We start from the raw sequence: 21,224 nt of genomic DNA, 5'->3' as shown, positions 1-21,224 counted from the left end.
TTGTCCATTTTTACTATCAGGGACTCTGTTAGTATAGAAGATGACTTCTACACATATTTGTTTTGCCATTTTGTTATAATGTATTCTTTTACAGGACTGTCATCTGGGACAAGAACAATATCAGTCCACAAGGCTTGCAGGACATTGCTGTTGCTTTAGAAAAGTAAGTAGGCAACCTTTTGCCTTTTGCCACAGGTCAAGCAATGTTCAAGCAGCACCTTTCTATTTAACCTCTATCTGCCCAAGGGGACAAAATCTCTTGGGTGAGAAGCCTGTTTATAAAATGGGTGCCTGGTCATTGCGTAGGGATTGGAACATGGGGTGAATGGGTTTCTTTAAATTCTAGTAATTGCAATTCATATAAAATAATGCAAATTGTCTTTGTATGTTCTGTCACACATTTGTACCTATATTATCCACAATTATCATAAGTATTGACATTCAGTATTGAGGGTGGTGTAGTCTCTAGACCAGTGGTATTCAATTCCATTCTCTGGCGGGCCAGGTAAGGCAATGTCCAAACCTTGGGTGGCCACAGGGGCACCATGATGTGCGTACCGGTGGGGGGTTGTTTAAATGGTCATGAAAATCTGACTATCCAATCATACTTTACATACAGTAACAGAACATTGCGACACTACACTTGCACCAATCAACAAATACATCTCAGAAATAACTACTGTACTTATGATACAGTGTCTGATCGCCATTTAATAATAAAAACAGAAAGCAAATATATTTTTCCTGATGTTTTCCTAACAATATTCAAACAACATCATTCAAACAAATAATTATACAAATCCCATTGTAATGCTATTAAAACATTTTAATTTTATTAAAACTACAAATGTTGACACTTGCTTCCACTGTCGTTTTCAGAAAATGACTGTGCAGCGAGCATTTCAAGTTAACTAATGAAAGCACATCAATTATCGATCGCTTTATTTATGTTGCATAAGCATATTATTAAGCGCCTGATTAAAAGTGTAGCCTGTGCCTAAATATGTATCAACATGTTCTAACTTGTTCCAGTGTGTTTAAATGTAAATGGAAAGTTTCTAACTTAAATACATGGCATGACAGTAAACAGATGGAAAATAAACAAAGTAATTTAGCTAATAACAATGTGTACAAACCTTTCATGTCTGGTTTTAGATCTATGCACAGCACGGAGTCCGCACTTGTCAGGGTAGTCAATAATCTACTTAGTAGACTGGAAAAGGGTGTAGGTGTTACAGGTTCTGCGCTCTCTTGGCTTAAATCTTACTTGACCAGAAGGGAGCAATATTTAAAAATTGGCCAATGTTCATCAACAAAAAACATTATCAGGTGTTCCTCAGGGGTCAGTTCTGGGGTGGTTCTGTTTAGCATATTTATTCTTCCATTGGGTCTGATAATTGGCAAGTACGGCATTAATTTTCACTGCTATGCTGACAATACTCAAATTTATATACACACTACCCCTGATTTGGAGTCAGCCGTATCTTCTTTAACATTCTGCTTGAGTGATATTAAGAATTAGATGCAGCAGAATTTCTTGCAGTTAAACCCTGATAAGACCAAGGTAATACTGGTTGGTTCCTATCCTCTTCATAAATGCAAAAATCTTAAACTGGTTATTGATGGTTATGGAATTGAGACCCAGCCTAGCACATGCTTAAAGAACCTTATTATTATTTTTGATCCAAATTTGGCTTTTGAAGAGCATATCCTCAATGTTACTAAAGTGTCTTTTTTCAACCTGGGGACTATTGCTCATATTCACCCTTCTCTTACTGAGCCGGATGCAAAGAAGCTTATACATGCTTTTGTTTTTTTTCCTGTATAGACCATTGTAATGTTTTGCTCGCTGGTGTTTCAAAAAACATGCTTAACAAGTTGCAATATGTCCAGAACTCAGCGGCCCGCATTCTAACTAAAACAAAATCTTATGATCACATCACACCAGTTTTAGCTTCCCTGCATTGGCTTCCAGTGGAGTTCAGAGTGAAATTTAAAATCCTACTGTTAACTTTTAAGGCTCTGCATGGGTTAGCACCAAACTACATCTGTGACCTTCTTTCGCCATATACTCCCATGTGTAGCCTTCGATCTTTTGACTCTGGCCTGCTGTCAGTACCTAGAACTAAGCAGCGTTCTTTTGGTGACCAAGCATTTTCCTGTATAGCACCTAGGCTGTGGAATGACCTTCCGAAGGTCATAAGGGACAGTGATACTCTTAGTATTTTTAAATCTAAACTGAAAACCCACTTTTATACTTTGGCTTGTAGTGTCTGACCTGTTATGTATTTATTGTTTTTCTTGTTTTAATAAACTTGTTTATTTAATGAGTTTATTACTCTCCTCATAACTGAAAATCACAACAAAACAAAATGTTGATCACTGTACGTAACATTTACCTTGCAAGTTTGGCCAGTGTCTGGAAAGTGTGAAGCATTTTCGAGTGATGTGCATTACCTGCATCTGTATCCCCCGATACTGACTCACTTGCCAAATCTGAAGCATCACTTTTTTTATCCTGTTTTTTATGTTAATCCCACACATCACTTGCCATTTTAGAAACTGTCACTCAAATTCTGACATGATGGTAAATTTGTGCTTGGCAAAACACGTTGTGATATGTATTTCTATATCTGTCAACTATTTAATTTATGGAGGACACAGATGTGGATTTTGTGCAACAATGTTTGTTCGAATGTTCAGACAGTTTCTCCACACTAAAGAAAATAATATTACTCCATATCGTTGTTTTCATATCTCACTACTAAGCCTTCTCTCATTGATCAACCAATGAGCACGGACACTAAGCGAAATGGGCGGAGATCTGTGACGCATGCCAAAATTATATCTGATTAGAATGAAAGCTCGGCCAATGAGCTCACTTGTTCCTGTATTATGGCGTGTTGCCAAAACAAAACGTTTGTTTTGGGGGCACAAATGCCCTGTACATAGCGGCGACCATTCAATGTTGCACATCTGCAATTTTAGCTTTTCTAATGAAGGACAGCTGATACTCGATGGGTCAAAAGGAAGGCTAAATTGAAGAACCCTGCTCTAGACTGTGTCAACTTTTTAACAGTACTGATTGACTGACCAATTTAAGGTTTTATCTTGGTAAGAATTTGATGAAAATGTATTTTCATACAAAAGCACTTTTGTAAAACAAATCTTAACATTTCTACAGTGTTGTGTAAGCTGCTCTAACAACAGTGATCAAATATGAAATTCCTTTAAGCTAGCATATTTTATTTATTTTTTCCTTTAACTTTTTTTTTGGTAAACAACTTTTCTCCAGTGAAAATACTGGGTTTCATTCAGTTTTATTGGATGTTTTCAGATAGTCTAGTATGTTAATGTAACTATAAGCATGTACAGTAAGGTAAGATAATAAGTAATTCTGCAGAAATATTTTTTTTTTGCCTTACACAGCTTACTGCCTCAAGCCAATGTGTCCATGTCCTACAAAGTAGTGCAGTAAGTGAATGCGTTGTTGCAACATGGACTATGCTTTGGTTTGGTTCACAAAAACAATCTAGTTAAATAAGTGTCCTTCCATAGTGGGTTTGGTCAATGGGGTTTTTACTTGTGAATTAAAATATTCTGAATAAAGCAGTAGTTCTTTGTAATTCATCTGAGGATACCACAAAGGCTGGTGTAGAACGTCCCACCAGTATACTGCGACTGAGAGACGAATCCGCCATAGAAATAAGATCCTAGTTGTTAAACATGTAGAAGTGAACATTTTTTAAAAAACGGTAAGTGCTGGCTCTGCCATTTCCAGTGAGAGACCTGCACTGGCCTGAATTCCTTTTATGTTATAATTTATTGGAAAACAGATGACTTGATGCAATATAAAATGCAGGTATTTACAGTTTTATACACTCTGTTAGTTTTGCAGAAAAAGTGGCAGAGAAGGTATGAGAAACTGATAAGTGCAAGATTGCATGAAATAGTGCTGACGACAGAAATCATCCGAACCCACAAGTCACCACAAGCAACCACAATCACCCAGTGCTGGAGGGACCGATACGCCCAAGATAGCATAATTGAGGTGTAGTGTGATAACACAAAAGAACACACCAAGCATAGTTTAGGCGTATTGTGAGAACACAAAGAACAAAAGGACAAGTACAACACTAAACGCAATCAAGCCAGAACCAGTTTACTTCCTGCAATAGCAACATTTAGGTCACTTTAGCACAAAACATGTTGTTTTCTCTACATGAGTCCCTCCACAGGTATACCGACAAGGTGTTGTCCTGTGGTGATTGGACCTGCAAAGGAACAAAGGGGACAAACCCGGATGCAAATGGGTTTTAAAGAGTTTGTTTCTGTCTGCATTTTTGAATCTGCTTCCTCTACTTGGAGAAACGATTCCCTGCATGTATTGACTTTGCATTTCTTTGCATCCAGTTCTGAATGCTGTCAAGATCATTTTGAATTACCTTTGCTTGCCACTCCTCCTATTTTTGTGTCGTCTGCAAATTTAACAAGTTTGCTTACTATACCAGAATCTAAATCATTCATGTAGATTGGGAATAGCAGAGGACCTAATACTGATCCCTGTGGTACACCACTGGTTACCTCGCTCTATTTTGAGGTTTCTCCTCTAATCAGTACTTTCTGTTTTCTACATGTTAACCACTCCCTAATCCATGTGCATGCATTTCCTTGAATCCCTACTGCGTTCAGTTTGAGATTTAATCTTTTATGCAGGATTTTGTCAAAAGCTTTCTGGAAATCTAAATAAACCATGTTGCAATTATCCATTGTCGATGTTGCATCCTCAAAAAAATCAAGCAGGTTAGTTAGACACGATCTCCCTTTCCTAAAACCATGCTGACTGTCTCCAGGATATTGTTACCATATAGGTAATTTTCCATTTTAGATCTTAATATAGTTTCCATAAGTTTACATATAATAGAAGTCAGGCTTATTGGTCTGTAGTTACCTGGTTCGGTTTTGTCTCCCTTTTTGTGGATCGGTATTACGTTTGCAATTTTCCAGTCTGTCGGTACAACTCCTGTGTCAAGAGACTGTTGCATGATCTTGGTTAGCGGTTTGTAAATAACTTCTTTCATTTCTTTGAGTACTATTGGGAGGATCTCATCCGGCCTAGGGGATTTGTTTATTTTAAGAGCTCCTGGTCCCTTTAACACTTCAGCCTCTGTTATGCTAAAGTTATTTAAAACTGGATAGGAACAGATCGACATGTGGGGCATGTTGTCCGTGTCTTCCTTTGTAAAAACCTGTGAAAAGTAATCATTTAATATATTTGCTATTTTTTTTTCTTCATCTATGATTTTGCCATTTGTGTCTCTTAGACATTTAACCTCCTCTTTGAATGTTCCCTTGCTGTTATAATATTGGTAGGTAGCAGCTTGGGTTCAAAAGCGGGCTATTTGCGTAATAGACCCCCTCAGCAAGAATGGGGGGTTCTACTCCAGGTATTTCTAGTGCGAAAACGGGATAACGGCCTCAGACCGATCCTCGATCTCAGGAAGTTGAACCTGTATCTGAGTCGGAGATGGTTCAAGTTGCTGACTTCACAACGACTTCTGCAGTCCAGGCTAGGCGACTGATTCACCACAGTGGACCTAAAGGATGCCTATTTCCACATCCCAGTAAAACCAGCGTACAGGAAATACCTGAGGTTCGCCTTTCAGGGAACAGTGTACCAGTTCTGTTTCATACCATCCCCTCAATTAACTGGACGATTGGCTCATCTGCGCCGAGTCCCCAGCAAGGGCACATAAACACACAGAGCCCGTCACCAACCATCTATATCGGTTGGGCCTGAAGGTAAACTATGCAAAGAGCCAGCTAACACCCACCCGGGTAGTAACCTATCTGGGGGTGTGCCTGGATTCAGGACGCATGTTGGCAGTTCTGTCAGATGACAGAGTGCTGAGAGTAACCGCCTGCGTAGACCTATTTTAGTGGTTTTCCAGAGGCTTCTGGGCTTGATGGCAGCAGCATCAAATACCCCCCACTGGGTCTTTTGCATATGCGCCCCCTGCAGGTTTGGTTCAACCGCACGGCTTGTGAACTGGTTTTGAACCGCAACCTCCTGTTGACAGTGTCCTGACACTGTCTACAGGCACTCTCATGGTGGAGACAGCCAGCTCATCTACACCTAGGCATAGCGCTGGGCAGCATCACCAGGAGAGAGGTCATCATCACAGACACGTCCAAAACGGGTTGGAGCAAAGTGTGGAATGGCAGGGGTGTACAGGGGGTGTGGCAGCCCCCGTGGGAGGGTCGCCACATCAATATTTTAGAACTGCAGGCAGTGTATCTGTCCTTGCAGGAATTCTTGGAGCAGGTTCAGGGGAGACACATGCTCGTATGAACGTACAGTACATCACGACTGTGTTGTCCTACATAAACCACCAGGGTGGTTTGTGGTCACCCAGTCTCAACTGTGTGGTCCACAAACTTCTGCTGTGGGCACAAGCGAACCTCCTCTCACTCCGGGCAGTTCATCTGCCGGGGGTGATCAACTGAGCTGCGGACCTCCTCTTGAGGGGGAACCCCAGCGGCGCAGAGTGGATACTCCATCCCGAGGTTGTGAGCCTCATTTGGGAGAGATTAGAGAGGGCAGAAGTAGACCTATTTGCCTCTCAAGAGTCAACACACTGCCCCCTGTGGTTCTCCATAAAGGGTGAAGGGGGGCCTCTGGGGATAGATGCACTGGCACACCTGTGGCCAGCACATCTGCTCTATGTGTTTTCACCGCTTGCGCTGCTCCCGTTGTGTCTGGAGAATATCAAACAAGAACGGGCCAGGGTGCTCCTAATAGCCCCTTACTGGTTCTCCTCCCTGATGCAGCTGCTGAACGGCCAACCGTGGGAACTGCCGATGCGACACGACCTGCTCAGTCAGGCACAGGGCACTCTGTGGCACTCCAGCCCATCGAGCCTGCAGCTCTGGGTTTGGCGCCTGAACGGCTACATTTGAGCCGTCTGGGGTTATCGAACAGGGTGATTGACACCCTGCAAAACACCAGGGCAGCCTCCAATCGTTCCCAATATGGGTGCAAGTGGGGCATGTTCCAGACATGGTGCTTGTCTCATGGATTTGAACCCACGACATGCCCTATGGCTATACTGCAATTTTTACAAGACCTTTTTGATGAAGGGAAATCTCCTTCTATTCTTTCTAGCCATTTCGGTGTGCCATGTAAAAATCAATTCAGTCTCCCCAGGAGCTAATTTCCTGGAATATATATATATATATATATATATATATATATATATATATATATATATATATATATATATATATATATATATATATAAAGCACAGGATCAACGCAGCAGCTCTTCAGCCTCTATTTCAAAGTTTTAGACAGCAAAAGTAAACAAACCACATTATGTGCGTGTATGCATAGTGATCTCTATGGAAAGCCATCTGGGACAAAAACACATTGTGGTGCTTTAGCACGAGTCAGAATCTCATGGGACAGAAAAAGGCAAGCAAGTCATTCTGAAATGCTTCGCTTAAACAGTACCCAACTTCCTGAAAATGTTGTGCAGTGATTTTTATATAGATTGTATATATTATATATTTTTTGTTGCAACTTTCTGTTTTGTGGAATGTAAGTGGGGTAAAGTAAGTCCTACACAACCTGGGATATTTTTCTATTTTAACGTGTTATATATTGTAAGGTCTTGCTGTAAAATAAAGGCACACACACGCAGGGCGACGGCCAGGCCCCCTGCCCCTTCTGCTATGCAGAGCAATATAATGGCTTTTATTACTTTTTGAAAAATGAACGAATATCTGAACGATAATTTAAATTATGAGCTAATATCCGAACATGAAAATCCAGTGTTCGTCCCAGCACTAATAGACATATACCCCATTCGGTAATGGTTACATTTCTATTTCAGGGAACCAGGGTTATGATAATAAACTAATGTTTTCAGGTTATCAATTACTTAGTTTCTAGTGATTGATGAGTATCTTGTTGGATCCTGGTTCTCCTTGTATACAGAGCGGTTTGCTGTTTTCGAATTCTCTATACTCTGTATAGATATATATCTGTGACGTGTACTCTTCCAATGCAAAATGGAAAGGCTGTTTATTATTGGCCTTGGTTTGGTACAAACACCAACACGCCTCACAGATTTTTAGGATTTTCTAAATCAGTGTGAACACAAGTATTTACTGTGCACCACTGTAACTTTTTACTGCCTGGGCCTGCTCTGACTAAGCCATTGATATGTAGAAGTCTGTGTTCATTAGGGCTGCAACAACTTGTCGACTAGTTGATTGGAGGGGTAGTCGATTTGCAAAATCAGTACTCTACTAGTTTGCTTTGTTTTTGAATGTTATACATCTATAAAGCCATGCAATAGAGCTGTGTTGCAGATATCTCCTGCTCCACTATCCTTTTTCCTCTGCAGTTCTGTTACAATATACCACAATCTGGTAAACTAATAAAAGTAATTGTTAGCAAACAAATACCCTTTACCTTCTTTTAATCCTTCACTCCTGTAATTATAAACCGATCCCGAAATAAATCCTCTTGTGAACCAGCTTTTCTGATAAAGGATGTTTATTATACATAGACACAATATTTTCTAATTAGTGTTTGTACTAGCTGGTACTAGGCAGCACAATAAAAGCTAATATCCACGTGTGCCTTATTGATTTTATTAAAATGTTAAACAAATTAAATATAGATTTTAGTGGGTTATATTAAAACAAAATAAACACAAGCATTTATTTTTTCTTTTTAATTACAACTGTAGAGAGCACAAAACTGTAGCATCTGAAGTTGGAAACACATTACAGTCGGTTATCCATCAACTAGTTGCAACTGATTGACTACTGGCACCAACAAATCAATTATTAAAATCTACTTGTTTCAGCCCTAGTGTTCATTTGACTACTGTTAATAAATGAGAATGGGTGGGGTTGATGGTCTTGACCAAGGCTGGTTCATTTGACTGCTTGTGTAGCCAATGGTCTCTTTTTACCCACCAATACTAAGCAGATGTTGCCAAGCTACTGAACTCTGGAAGAGTAGACTGACTGGTCTCGCCGGGCCAATACGGGTTGAGTCAAGCCAACCCAACATTTTCCCTCCCTGTTGCCTGGGAAGTCTAATGCTGTCCTCACCTAGACTTTCAGACAAGAGTGGCAGCTTGGCTGAACCTATATTCAAACCACAGAACTTGAAGTATGGCACACCCAGCACTCCATGCCGCAGTGCCTAAACTAGGTGTCTCTACTGAGACACTGTTGATGCCAGTCCTTAATGAAGGTGAACCTTGCAAGGTGGGCCATAGTCCCAGCATCCATGCTGATGAATATATACCTTATTGATGTAAAAGTGGATTTATGCATAAGTATATGGATGGATAGGTAGCTGGGCGGGTCTATAGATTAAATGATACAAGAGTGAATCTCTGTGCACCGTAGATCAAAAAGTGTGGCTTTCAGTTGATAGATTGATAGGTCTGTATATTGATCGAGGCATAAGTGGGTTGACACAGACATATTTCATAGTAGATATTCATATAAAATAGCAACACACAAAGCTATTTATTGTGGTAGGGGAATCAGTGTTCTGCAATCCATGTGTCTTTGCCTTGTACAAGCAGTAATATGTTGTGGCATCCTGCACATTGCATCAGATGTGTGTGTGTGTGTGTGTCTATATATATATATATATATATATATATATATATATATATATATATATATATATATATATTTTTTTTTTTTTTACAGGTATCTATCATTATACAGTGCCTATAGAAAGTCTACACCCCCTTGAACTTTTTTCACATTTTGTTGTGTCAGTGCCTCAGAGTTTCATGCATTTAAATGATTTTTTTCCACTTATCTACACACCATACTCCACACTGTTAAGGGGAAAAAAGTTTTTATTGAGAAAAAAATTACATATTTACAATTTATAAAGTTAATACTTGGTGGAAACACCTTTGGCAGCAATTACAGCTGTGAGTCTGTTGGGATAGGTCTCTACCAACTTTGCACACCTAGATTTGGCAATATTTGACCCTCCTTTACAAAACTGTTCAAGCTCTGTCAAGTTCCTTGGGGAGCGTTGATGGACAGCAATCTTCAAGTCATGCCACAAATTTTCGATTGGATTTAGGTCGGGGCTGTGACTGGGCCACTCAAGGACATTTACCTTTTTGTTCCTTAGCCACTCCAGTGTAGCTTTGGCTGTGTGCTTTGGGTCATTGTCATGCTGAAAGGTGAACTTCCATCCCAGCTTCAGCTTTCTTGCAGAGGGCAGCAGGTTTTCCTCAAGGACTTCTCTGTACTTTGCTCCATTCATTTTCCATTCTATCCTGACAAGTGCCCCAGTCCCTGCCGATGAGAAACATCCCTGTAACATGATGCTGCCACCACCATGCTTCACAGTAGGGATGGTGTTCGCGCCAAACATAACGCTTTGCATTTAGGCCAAAAAGTTAAATTTTAGTTTCGTCAGACCACAAAACTTTTTGCCACATGGCTACAGAATCTCCTGAGTGTTTTTTTGCATACTTCAAACGGGATTCAAGGTGGGCTTTCTTGAGTAATGGTTTTCTTCTTGCCAGGCCAGATTTGTGGAGTGCTTAGGATATTGTTGTCACATGCACACTTTGACCAGTCTTGGCCATAAAAGCCTGTAGCTCTTGCAAAGTTGCCATTGGCCTCTTGGTAACCTCTCTGATCAGTCTCCTTCTTGCTCGGTCATCCAGTTTGGAGGGATGGCCTGATCTAGGCAGGGTCTTGGAGGTGCCATACACCTTCCACTTCTTAATAATCATCTTGACCGTGCTCCAGGGGATATTCAAGGTCTTTGATTTTTTTATTATATCCATCCCCTGATCTGTGCCTTTCAACAACTTTGTCCCAGCGTTCTTTTGAAAGTGCCTTGGTGCTCATGGTTGAGTCTTTGCTTTGAAATGCACTACCCAGCAGAGGGAACCTACGGGAACTGATGAATTTATCCTGATATCATGTGAATCACTACAATTTAACACAGGTAGAGGCCACTTAACTTGGTGTGTGATTTTGAAGGTGATTGGTTACACCTGAGCTAATTTAGGATTGCTATTGTGGACACTTATCCAACCAAGCTATTTCAGTTTTTATTTTTAATTAATTTTCTACAAATTTCTAGAATATTTTTTTCACTTGGAAGTTGTGGGATAGGATGTGTAGATAAATGAAAAAAAACAACTATTTTAATGCATTTTAATTCCAGGCTATAAGGCAACGAAAGATGAAAATTTTGAAAGGAGGTGTAGACTCTCTATAGGCACTGTATAATGTACAGTATCCTGGTATTTATATATGTAGTGTGGGACAAGGTAGCCTTTCACACTAATTAACCATGACTTGAAGTTCTTGGGTAACTTCATCCTCTCTGTGCAATTCATGCAGAGCACTTTATTAATATTCATTCTATTTCAACAGTGACCTATTGACACACCAACAAATAGCCATTTAATTGGTAGTGTAATCGAATGCCATTTCTTATGAATTGGGGTATGCAAACTGGAATAAAAGAAATTAGAAACACCCCAATCAAAGGTATGTCAAAGTGAGCCGGTCTTTGACTGCGTAATTCACCAGTAGACTATTTTAATACAGACCTATTCTTCTGACACAAGAATGGGGAAACAATTCCAATATGCATTTAAAATAAATAATTTCATTCAGGAAGGTCTGTACATGTAGTAGCATAACCTTTTTGTTGTAAACTGTTCTTCAGTAATGTGACTTGAAGGTCTCCTATTGCCGGCGAAATGTGATGCACTCGGGGTGTGATTTGACGGACGGACATGGGGGATTTCCCGGCTCTACTTTCTGTATCCCAGACTGCACTTTCAATTTTCATCCCCAGCAGGGGAAATAGATTTTGCACTTATAATTAGGGATGAAACGATAGTACATTTCCACGATAAGAATAGTTGTGAGCCCACTCTTTCACGATACACCGATTATCACGATAGTACCAGTTATTTTTCAATTACTTTTTTAACTGAATAAAAAGAAAAAAATAACAAGTTCTGTCTTTTTTTTTCTCTGTGGGATATGGTCTGCAACACAAGGAAGCTACAGACTTTAAAAAAATATTCTAGTAAGAATGAAAAACATACTAGCACACAGGTGGAAGAAAAATAATCTTAATGAAATTGTCCTTATATTACCGTCATTAATAGTTGCAAAAAAATGATACCTTTATTTAAGACTGTTAAAATGGGATTGCACGCTTTTTTCCTCCTGCTTTATTAACTCATTTTATTTATTTAAATGTGCTTAACAGTACATAATTACAAAATATAAAGCATCTGTATTTCTTTAAATACTGTAGCGATTTCGGTTCCCGCAGGCAGGCGCATCACACAGGGCGAGGAAATCCACACACAGGCGGAGGGCGGGCGCGAACCCGGAGGTATGACACAGGCCCGGTTTTTGGGATGGAACCGCATAACAGTCTCGCGTTTTGATTGGTCCATGTCTGTCACATGAATACGTCGTCACACGGGTGGAAAAGCGTGCTGGCATTTTTAACATTGTGATCAGATAGAGAGAGTGTTCTGCTTTCCACAACCTTACCATTAAAATATAATGTGGTATTACACTGTACTGATATTACAAACTATGAGGAATTACTTTATATAAATTATCATGTTATGCACGAATGTAAGAATTGGCTTTCTGTGGTGGTGTACTTTTTTCTTTCAAGTAGCATATATCTATAATCGTTTTTGCAGTTTTGTTACAGGATACATTAGTTTATCTCTAATGTAATCACAGTTTTACATATAGACTGCCCCTGTTTTCATTTACGTCGCAAATTCTGGGCCGCTTTACTTTTCAGATAATGTCCCAAATTCTGGGCCGATTTGGTTTGCAGATAACATCCCAAATTCTGGGCCGCTTTGGTTTTTAGATAACGTCCCAAATTCTGGGCCGCTTTGGTTTTTAGATAACGTCCCAAATTCTGGGCCGCTTTGATAACATCCCAATTTCTGGGCTGCTCTGGTTTTCAGATAACGTTCCGAAATCTGCATTTTCGAATTCAGGCCAGTTTTTGAGATATTCTGCTTAGCTGACAGCCGAGTTTCTAAGTCATGCATGCACAGTTTACCATAAACTGGACCGTTAATTCATTTAAGAGTACATGAATCAAAGTCAATGTATTTTTTACTCTCCTCAGAAAACATTTAGGAACATGGTATACCAAAAAAAAAGGTAATCTCATTTGCTTATGTAATGTCCATCAATATATAGTGAGGCATAGGGGTTTATCAGAACTTCTGGGTTTAAGAGACCAGTGCCCTTCAACAACTTCAAATAAATCCTATTGTATTGTATTAGTCAGCATTTCCCTTATCTATTCCTGATCATTTATACTGTAGGTCAGGGGTTTTCAACCTTTTTTTGAAACTGTACCCCTTCTATCTGGAGGTTTCAGCTCGAGTACCCCTTTACAATTTTCGCTCGACTGAACGGTACCTCAGTTACAATAAAATGGAGAATAATCTGATGACCCCCCCCCCCCCCCCTGTTTATTTAATAAATCTGGGTGACAAACTGCTGGTTTAGGACAGAACAACAAACAGTAAGCTTAATTCTTAAAACTTTTAATTACAAGTATTTGGATGCACAGAATTAAAAAGACAAGTATTGGGTTAGGAGCACACCTATTTTTTTGTAACTTTGACGGCCTTTTGTAAAAGTTTGAAGGCCTTTTGATACCCAGCATACACTGCAATACCCAGCAAAGTTATACACTGATATTCTGATAGCACAGCAAGTTTGTAATTGGTTGTGTTCCTCAAATACACAATAAAAAGTGATATTTATAGGGTATACAGTTATACAGCGATACAGTGGTTTCGGACATCTAAGAACAGGTACTGCGAGCATCTGGATTTATACTCAGAGGTACTCTGTAGCCTCCTGGGACATTCACAGCTTGTTTGACACCCTCTTGTAGTTGCCCGTTTCTGCATATAAAGCAAAATGCTGTTTGTCAATCTCTCTTTTTTCTTATAAATCAGTCTTTGCAGGAATCATTCCAAAAACACTTGAATCAGTTAGGCACTACCAGTCTGACACTACAGGCCTTTAAATTGCAGTACCAATTTGCAAGTTGCTAAGTGGTTGCGTTCCTCAAATTTGCACTGCAAAGTGATATCTTAAAGAATAGGGTATATAGTGCTTTTTTTCGCCTCCCCTCGCTTTTGGTGCAAAACTGTGCTCCGATACACTCAGGCTGATACTGTGATCACAAAACACTTGGAATGGACTTAAATTGGAGCTTCTGTACTCTTTTTTAGATGCACAACAATCTTAGCTAAAGAAAATGGGTTTCTTCGAGTTCGTAAGACCCACGACCGCCATTAGCTGAGCCTTACCCCGATGGTATTTTTATAATGGGATTTGCCATTGGGAAGGGGGTGGTCTCTTATTGTACCCGTATCTCCACGACCCCTGGGCCAACAAACTCGGAAGGACATTCTTTGCGTGCACAAGAGTCTTAGCTAAAGAACGACATCAGCCACGGGTTCAAACGACACCCCACCGCCACATGGTGGGCGTTGCCCCAAAGGGGTTTTATAATGGGATTTCCCATAGACATTTTTCAGGGTGCTGTATCTCGGGTTCTGGGGGTCCCCAAGACTTGAAAATCGGTATGGAGGTCCACCTCGGGGCCCCTGTCGATCCCTCCAAGTGACGTGTCCCCAGCTAGAAAGGACACCAGTTTAGACTTTTTTTGCCAACCTGGAGCTCAAAAGCTATTGGAAATGCAACCTTGACATGCCATCATGCTGAAAATGTGAAAATTTGTTGAAAATGTAGCATTTGAAAACGGGTGGCTCCCTGTGAAAGAGGGCCCCCAGACATGACCCTAGGAAGTTCAACCCGGTTTCTAGGCCTCTGGGTCATGGAGATATGACCCCGAAAAGGGTAGTTTTTGGACATTTTTGACAGGGCGTATCTCTGGTTCTGTGGGGGTTAGGAACTTGATTTTTTTTGCGTTGGGGCCCCATGGGGCCCCGCACAAGGAGTCACCGTTTTCATGGTTCAAATGCCAGGACGGCTTGGCAAAGTGAATTTTTTCGTCATGACATGAGTTTTTGGGTGAACCACCACACCTTTTTAGAGGGTGGTTTGGGATGCTCCCCTGAGTCTATATCACTTTGAATGGTGGTTCTACGTGCTCGGGTTCGAGAGATATGCCTGAAAATGTGTTTTATAACACTGCCATAGACATGAATTGGGATGAATACCCGAAAATATATTTTGCAAAGAATTGCTACGGTGGGTGTATGCGTGCAGGGGTTGCATGGTGGTGTGTGCGTGCAGGGGTTGCATGGTGGTGTGTGCGTGCAGGGGTTGCATGGTGGGTGTATGCGTGCAGGGGTTGCATGGTGGTGTGTGCGTGCCAGGGGTTGCATGGTGGTGTGTGCGTGCAGGGGTTGCATGGTGGTGTGTGCGTGCCAGGGTTGCATGGTGGTACACGTGTGTGGAGGGGAATTGGAGTTCAGGTTTTGCGCACAAGAGGGGCGGGGAAAAGACTGGGAAGGGTAGGGTAAAAGAAAAATTACTACAATCATTTATTTTCACTTTCGACTCCCAGTCTCCTTTCCCTCACTTTATGATTTTATTTTGTGATTATTTAATTATTGTCAAAATAAACGGCCTTCATCTACTCACAGCTGCAGTCTCATTTCTGTCCAAAAAGAACCTGAAACACTACAATATATTGATGGACGTTACATAAGAAAACGAGATGTCCTTTTTCGGAATACCATGTTCCTTCCCAAAAATGTGTTTTAATATTAGCCTTTAATAAAGGAAAACGACTGCTTAAATTAATTTTCATGTATCTATTTCAGTGCAATGTAGTTTCTTCATGTAATAAGAAATACGTTTTTTAACATTTACATTTTTGTTTTTTTCATTAAAAAAAAAAAAAAAAGATTTCTGGGGAGAGTAAAAAATACATGAACTTTGATTAATGTACTAAGGGTTACTCTCAAATGAATTCACGATCCAGTTTATGGTAAACTGTGCATGCATGACTTAGAAACTCGGCTGTCAGCTGATTCCCCAAAACTGGGCTGAATTCGGAAATGCAAAGCGGCCCAGAATTTGGGATGTTATCTAAAAACCAAGGCTGCCCAGAATTTGGGACGTTATCTAAAAACCAAAGCGGCCCAGAATTTGGGACGTTATCTAAAAACCAAAGCGGCCCAGAATTTGGGATGTTATCTGCAAACCAAATCGGCCCAGAATTTGGGACATTATCTGAAAAGTAAAGCGGCCCAGAATTTGCGACGTAAATGAAAACAGGGGCAGTCTATATGTAAAACTGTGATTACATTAGAGATAAACTAATGTATCCTGTAACAAAACTGCAATAGCGTATATGTTTTATATTAAAATATATCGCAAAAACGATTATAGATATATACTACTTGAAAGAAAAAAGTACACCACCACAGAAAGGCAATTCTTACATTCGTGCATAACATGATAATTTATATAAAGTAATTCCTCATAGTTTGTAATATCAGTACAGTGTAATACCACATTATATTTTAATGGTAAGGTTGTGGAAAGCAGAACACTCTCTCTATCTGATCACAATGTTAAAAATGCCAGCACGCTTTTCCACTCGTGTGACGACGTATTCATGTGACAGACATGGACCAATCAAAACGCGAGACTGTTAAGCGGTTCCATCCCAAAAACCGGGCCTGTGTCATACCTCCGAACCCGGGTCCTCTCGCACTGAAGCATAGCGCCGATACCGCTGTACAAAAGAGACGGCTCCTTTGCAAGGAGCGTATATCGGGCTTATGTCTCTGTGTGTGATTACGTCACCTACCAGCCCTACTGCTGCCTTCCCCCGTGCACGCTACAATACATTTACTTGCTTGCTTTACAAGTACTTGCTTTACACACCTATATTGCTAACTATTCACAATCATTTTTCAAATAGTCTGCAAAATAAATCAATTATTTTGTACTATACAACCTGTAAGTATGGAATAGAGCAGTATGGGCATGGTGTTCTTTATGCATATTCCTTTTTAATTACTTTTTTTGGTTGTTTCATTTATAATTTAGAAAACACATTTCAATACCGTTATCAACTTTACCCGAGGTAGCCTGTTTTCCTGGTGGTATAATAGCCTATAACGTGTACATTTTAATGAACGTATTGAAATGATATACTGATAATTGAGGGTGGAACAGAGGACAGTATAGGGAGGGCGCCACACTGGGAAAAAAAAAGTATGTTATTGTTAAAGTGACCTTGCTTGTTGACTGCTGACGTCTTTTAACTCCACCGGGTGCTACGTACGGAAGGGCATGTTTGAAGTTGTTCCTGCTTTCCTTGTGCTTTTGCCACATTCTGCGGATTGGATGTACATCCTATGGTATTTCCCCGCTATATATATATATATATATATATATATATATATATATATATATATATATATATATATATATATATATATATATATTGTAGTGAAAGTACACACTGGGGCTGTCAGTTAAGCCTCAAAATAGCAATCGATTAATTGGGCACACAAAATATAATCATTCTAGTACATATCGATGATTGTGCCATACTTTTTCGGTGCATTCCTCTTCCCGTCACGTTATTATTTTAATATCATTGCAGTTAAGAAAAAGCTTGAGCACAACAATTGAATGCGAGGGGTAATTACGTCTTGGTAGCGTCAGGTGAAAAAAGTCCTAAAACAAGTTTAACACACTACAGGAGTGTTACTAAAACATGTATTACAAACACATTACAGTACTTTGGAATGTAAGCTATATAAACTAGACACGAGTTTACGAAAAAAGTTGTTTTTTTTTGTTTGTTTTTGTTTTTAATTCAGTGACAGCTGCAGCATCACGCATTGCATCTTTTTAATACTGTACCACCTAACCTTCACTATGTGAAACACACAATGCAGAAATCCCGACCTAAAACATAATAATAATAATAATAATAATAATAATAATAACAACAAATAGATTTACTTACCACAAATTGCATACCAGCTAGCAGATCCTTACTCCAAAATTGCATTTAACATCACTGATCATTTATTTATTTATTTTTAACGTTACTGAATATTGTTAAATATTCATTATAACAGTTCATTTTGAAACTCTAAAGCAGCGCAAACTATATACAGTCCGTTTTTTTTTTTTTTCAATGTGGACAATTTATTTACAGGCTGCTTGCCATGAATACAAGCCTGTCGTCCTGCTCTGGATACAAGGTACGCGTTTTTTTTTTGTTTGTTTGTTTGTTTACACAGTGAATATACAGAGGGGAGTACTTACAAACATTTTTAAATCTGATTCGCTGGTAGGATGGGACCAGCAGAGAAGAAGACGAGCAGGAGAAGAACAACACGCCCACTGCTTGTCTGACAGAAATACTGTAAATAGCAAGGCAGGGCGTTTGGTGCAGTTTCGTTGATAAACTTATTGTATTAACTATACGCGTTACAAAAATGTAATTGTTGAATTGATTATCCAGTATTTATATCGATGTATATAATGAGGAATGGAATCGGGACTGCCCAGTCCCTGACCACATTCCGGCGCCTCCTCAAGACTCACCTCTTCAAAGAGCACCTGTAGAACTCCTCTGTTTGTATCCTGGGACACTAACACCCTTCATGTAAATGTGCTTTATTTTGCTCTTATCTGCCCCCTATTTTACTGCATTTAATCCTGTACTTCAGAATACTGTAATCTGCCAAGTGTTTAACCTGTAGTACTTTGTATTTAATCACATCCTGATGTAACTATCACTATTTAATCATATCCTGATGTAACTATCACTATTATCTGCTGTATTATTGAATTGTGGTTTGTCACACTTGTACTTTGCTTGAACAAAAGTTATTGTATTTCTTGCTCTTATTGTATTACTTGTATTGTAACACTTGAAATGTATTTGCTTACGATTGTAAGTCGCCCTGGATAAGGGCGTCTGCTAAGAAATAAATAATAATAATAATAATAATCGATCGAAAAAAACATTTTTTGATTTAATCGTAGCAGCCCTAGTACACACCGATGCTTTTACCCTTATTTGGAGAGAAAAGCATCTGTTCTGCTTCTAGCCATGTTGAGTGAGTATGTGACTATTGTTTTCTACGATTATCGAATAATTAAAAAAAAATGTCCACGATACGATTATCACGAGTAGTCATAATCACGATATATCGTACTATCGAAAAATCGTTTCATCCCTACTTACAATGTCTTTCTGCAGGAAAATGTCATTTCTACAGATGATATTCATACCCATGCAGGTGCAGCGCACTGCTTCGCTGGTTCTTGCCGTCTTTATTGACTGTTTTCTAGCTACGACCAGGCCCGTATTAATGTATTTGGAGGCCCAGGGCTACTGACATTTCAGGGGCCCCCTTGGAGACCCCCCCCCCCAATAATACTGTACAATCAGCTGATAGTCCCGCGCTCTGCGCTCATGTACAATCTCATACAATACCAACACAATCATCAATCATGTCATTCGAATAGGCAGTGTACAGCGTTACCTCTCACATCACAGTAGCTATGGCATGCAAAATAGTATGGTAGTCGGCACTACCACTAGCTCTCATTACCGACCGCATCGTTTCGAATTAAATCAACGCTAGTTGTAGTCGATGGGACCACGTTATCAGACAGCGCAGCATGATGTGACATTAGACAAAAACATAGTGGGCGCTACACTAATCGTGTGGCCTACAGTAGGCAAGTAGTTGGCGCTACTCTCAAGCCTCCTTAACATTACAAAGTATAAAGTCACATTTGACTTACCATTGCTAGATTTTATGTTTTCTTGCCTTCAAACTTGAGAATTCCATAATAATGTCTGTGAAGTCCAGGTGGTGAAGCAGGTCATGTTCAATCGACATAAGACTTAAATGATTGAGTCTCTGTTGCCCCGTAGTGGACCTAAGCCGGTGCTTAATCAGTGCCAACTTTGAAAACGACTGCTCACCCCCCGCGTTTGTGACCGGTAAGGTGAGGAAAATCCTCAGTGCAATATCCACATTTGGAAATACAAATTGCAGATGATTCTTCCACAGCATTTGGAGTAAGTTCCTTGGAGATGTGTCACTTGTGTCCTTTGAGAAATGAATGAACTGTATCAATTCATCAACAAAGTCCTCCTGTAGATCATTGTGATACCTTACTTGTAATTTGCGGGCAGCCGTGTCTAGTTCATCGTTAGACAGAGACATTAGATTTGTCAAAAAGCTGAAGTGGGCGCATGTTTCTTTGTATGCGTCGTGCCTGTGTTTTAACTCAGTGTTCAATTTGTCAATCATTGCAAAAAACACCTCAACACGAAATTTGTCTCTTCCTGACAAAATGTGGTCCGGCTCCACTGACTCGTCTGATTGACGTTTTCTCTTTATATGTCGACTCTTCTCGCCCTTGAACTCTTGTGACACGTTATCTGACATGTCCTTTGCTTTTTCCTCAAATGTGTCAAACTGCATATGCAGGTCCTCAACAAAATCAATGAGGGAGCTTACTAAGTTCACTGCTGTTACCAGGTCTAGATCTACAGCTTGGAGGGCAACGCTAGTGGACTGAAAGCGTTGAAGTACTGTATTCCAAAATATTCATAGAAAGGCCGTTTCTAGCTTTGTCATTTTATTGAAAAGGGACTGTGCATCAGCGCGTGTGCTCGAATTCTCTGTTGTATCATCTGAAAGGTTTTTCAAGGACTCCTGAATATTTGCATAATTCAGGAAAAGGGCTTTGGTGGCCTGTGCATGAGCTGACCATCGTGTGTCAGACAGGTCTTTAAGTGTCTCCACACGCTTGTTTTCGTTTGGGTCAAGTCCATCTTTGATCAATTTCCAGCGACGGGGTGATGCAGAGCAGAAGTTGAAGAGTGACTGAATAACGTGGAAAAAATTGTTTGCCTCTGTGCAGCAATCCACGCTGCTCATTCCCACTAAATTAAGAGAGTGAGCTGCACAGGGAACCCAGTCTGCTAGAGGATTCACCTCTTGTATGCGCGATCTCAATCCCTTATACGTTCCGGACATGTTACTAGCATTGTCAAAACACTGTCCTCTACAGTTCTGAAGATCAATGTTCATGCTCTCTAAAACGTTTGTTACTGACTGAAAAAGTGATTCACCCCTGTGGCTAAGGATCGGTAGAAA

At 40.0% G+C, this 21,224-nt stretch overlaps 1 protein-coding gene across 5 annotated transcripts in view; it reads left to right on the top strand.

Moving 5' to 3' along the window:
• LOC117435749 (F-actin-uncapping protein LRRC16A) overlaps nucleotides 1-21,224 on the top strand; it is a 329,028-nt gene that overhangs the window by 224,735 nt on the left and 83,069 nt on the right. For all 5 annotated transcript variants that reach the window (XM_059013484.1, XM_059013491.1, XM_059013480.1 and 2 more), the window contains exon 22: nucleotides 95-163. In XM_059013484.1, coding sequence (XP_058869467.1) covers nucleotides 95-163 — 69 coding nt within the window. The remainder of the gene's footprint in view (nucleotides 1-94; nucleotides 164-21,224) is intronic.

Source organism: Acipenser ruthenus, chromosome 3, assembly GCF_902713425.1.
Source record: "Acipenser ruthenus chromosome 3, fAciRut3.2 maternal haplotype, whole genome shotgun sequence".
Classification (NCBI taxonomy): domain Eukaryota; kingdom Metazoa; phylum Chordata; class Actinopteri; order Acipenseriformes; family Acipenseridae; genus Acipenser; species Acipenser ruthenus.
This window is presented reverse-complemented; position numbering and strand designations above follow the sequence as displayed.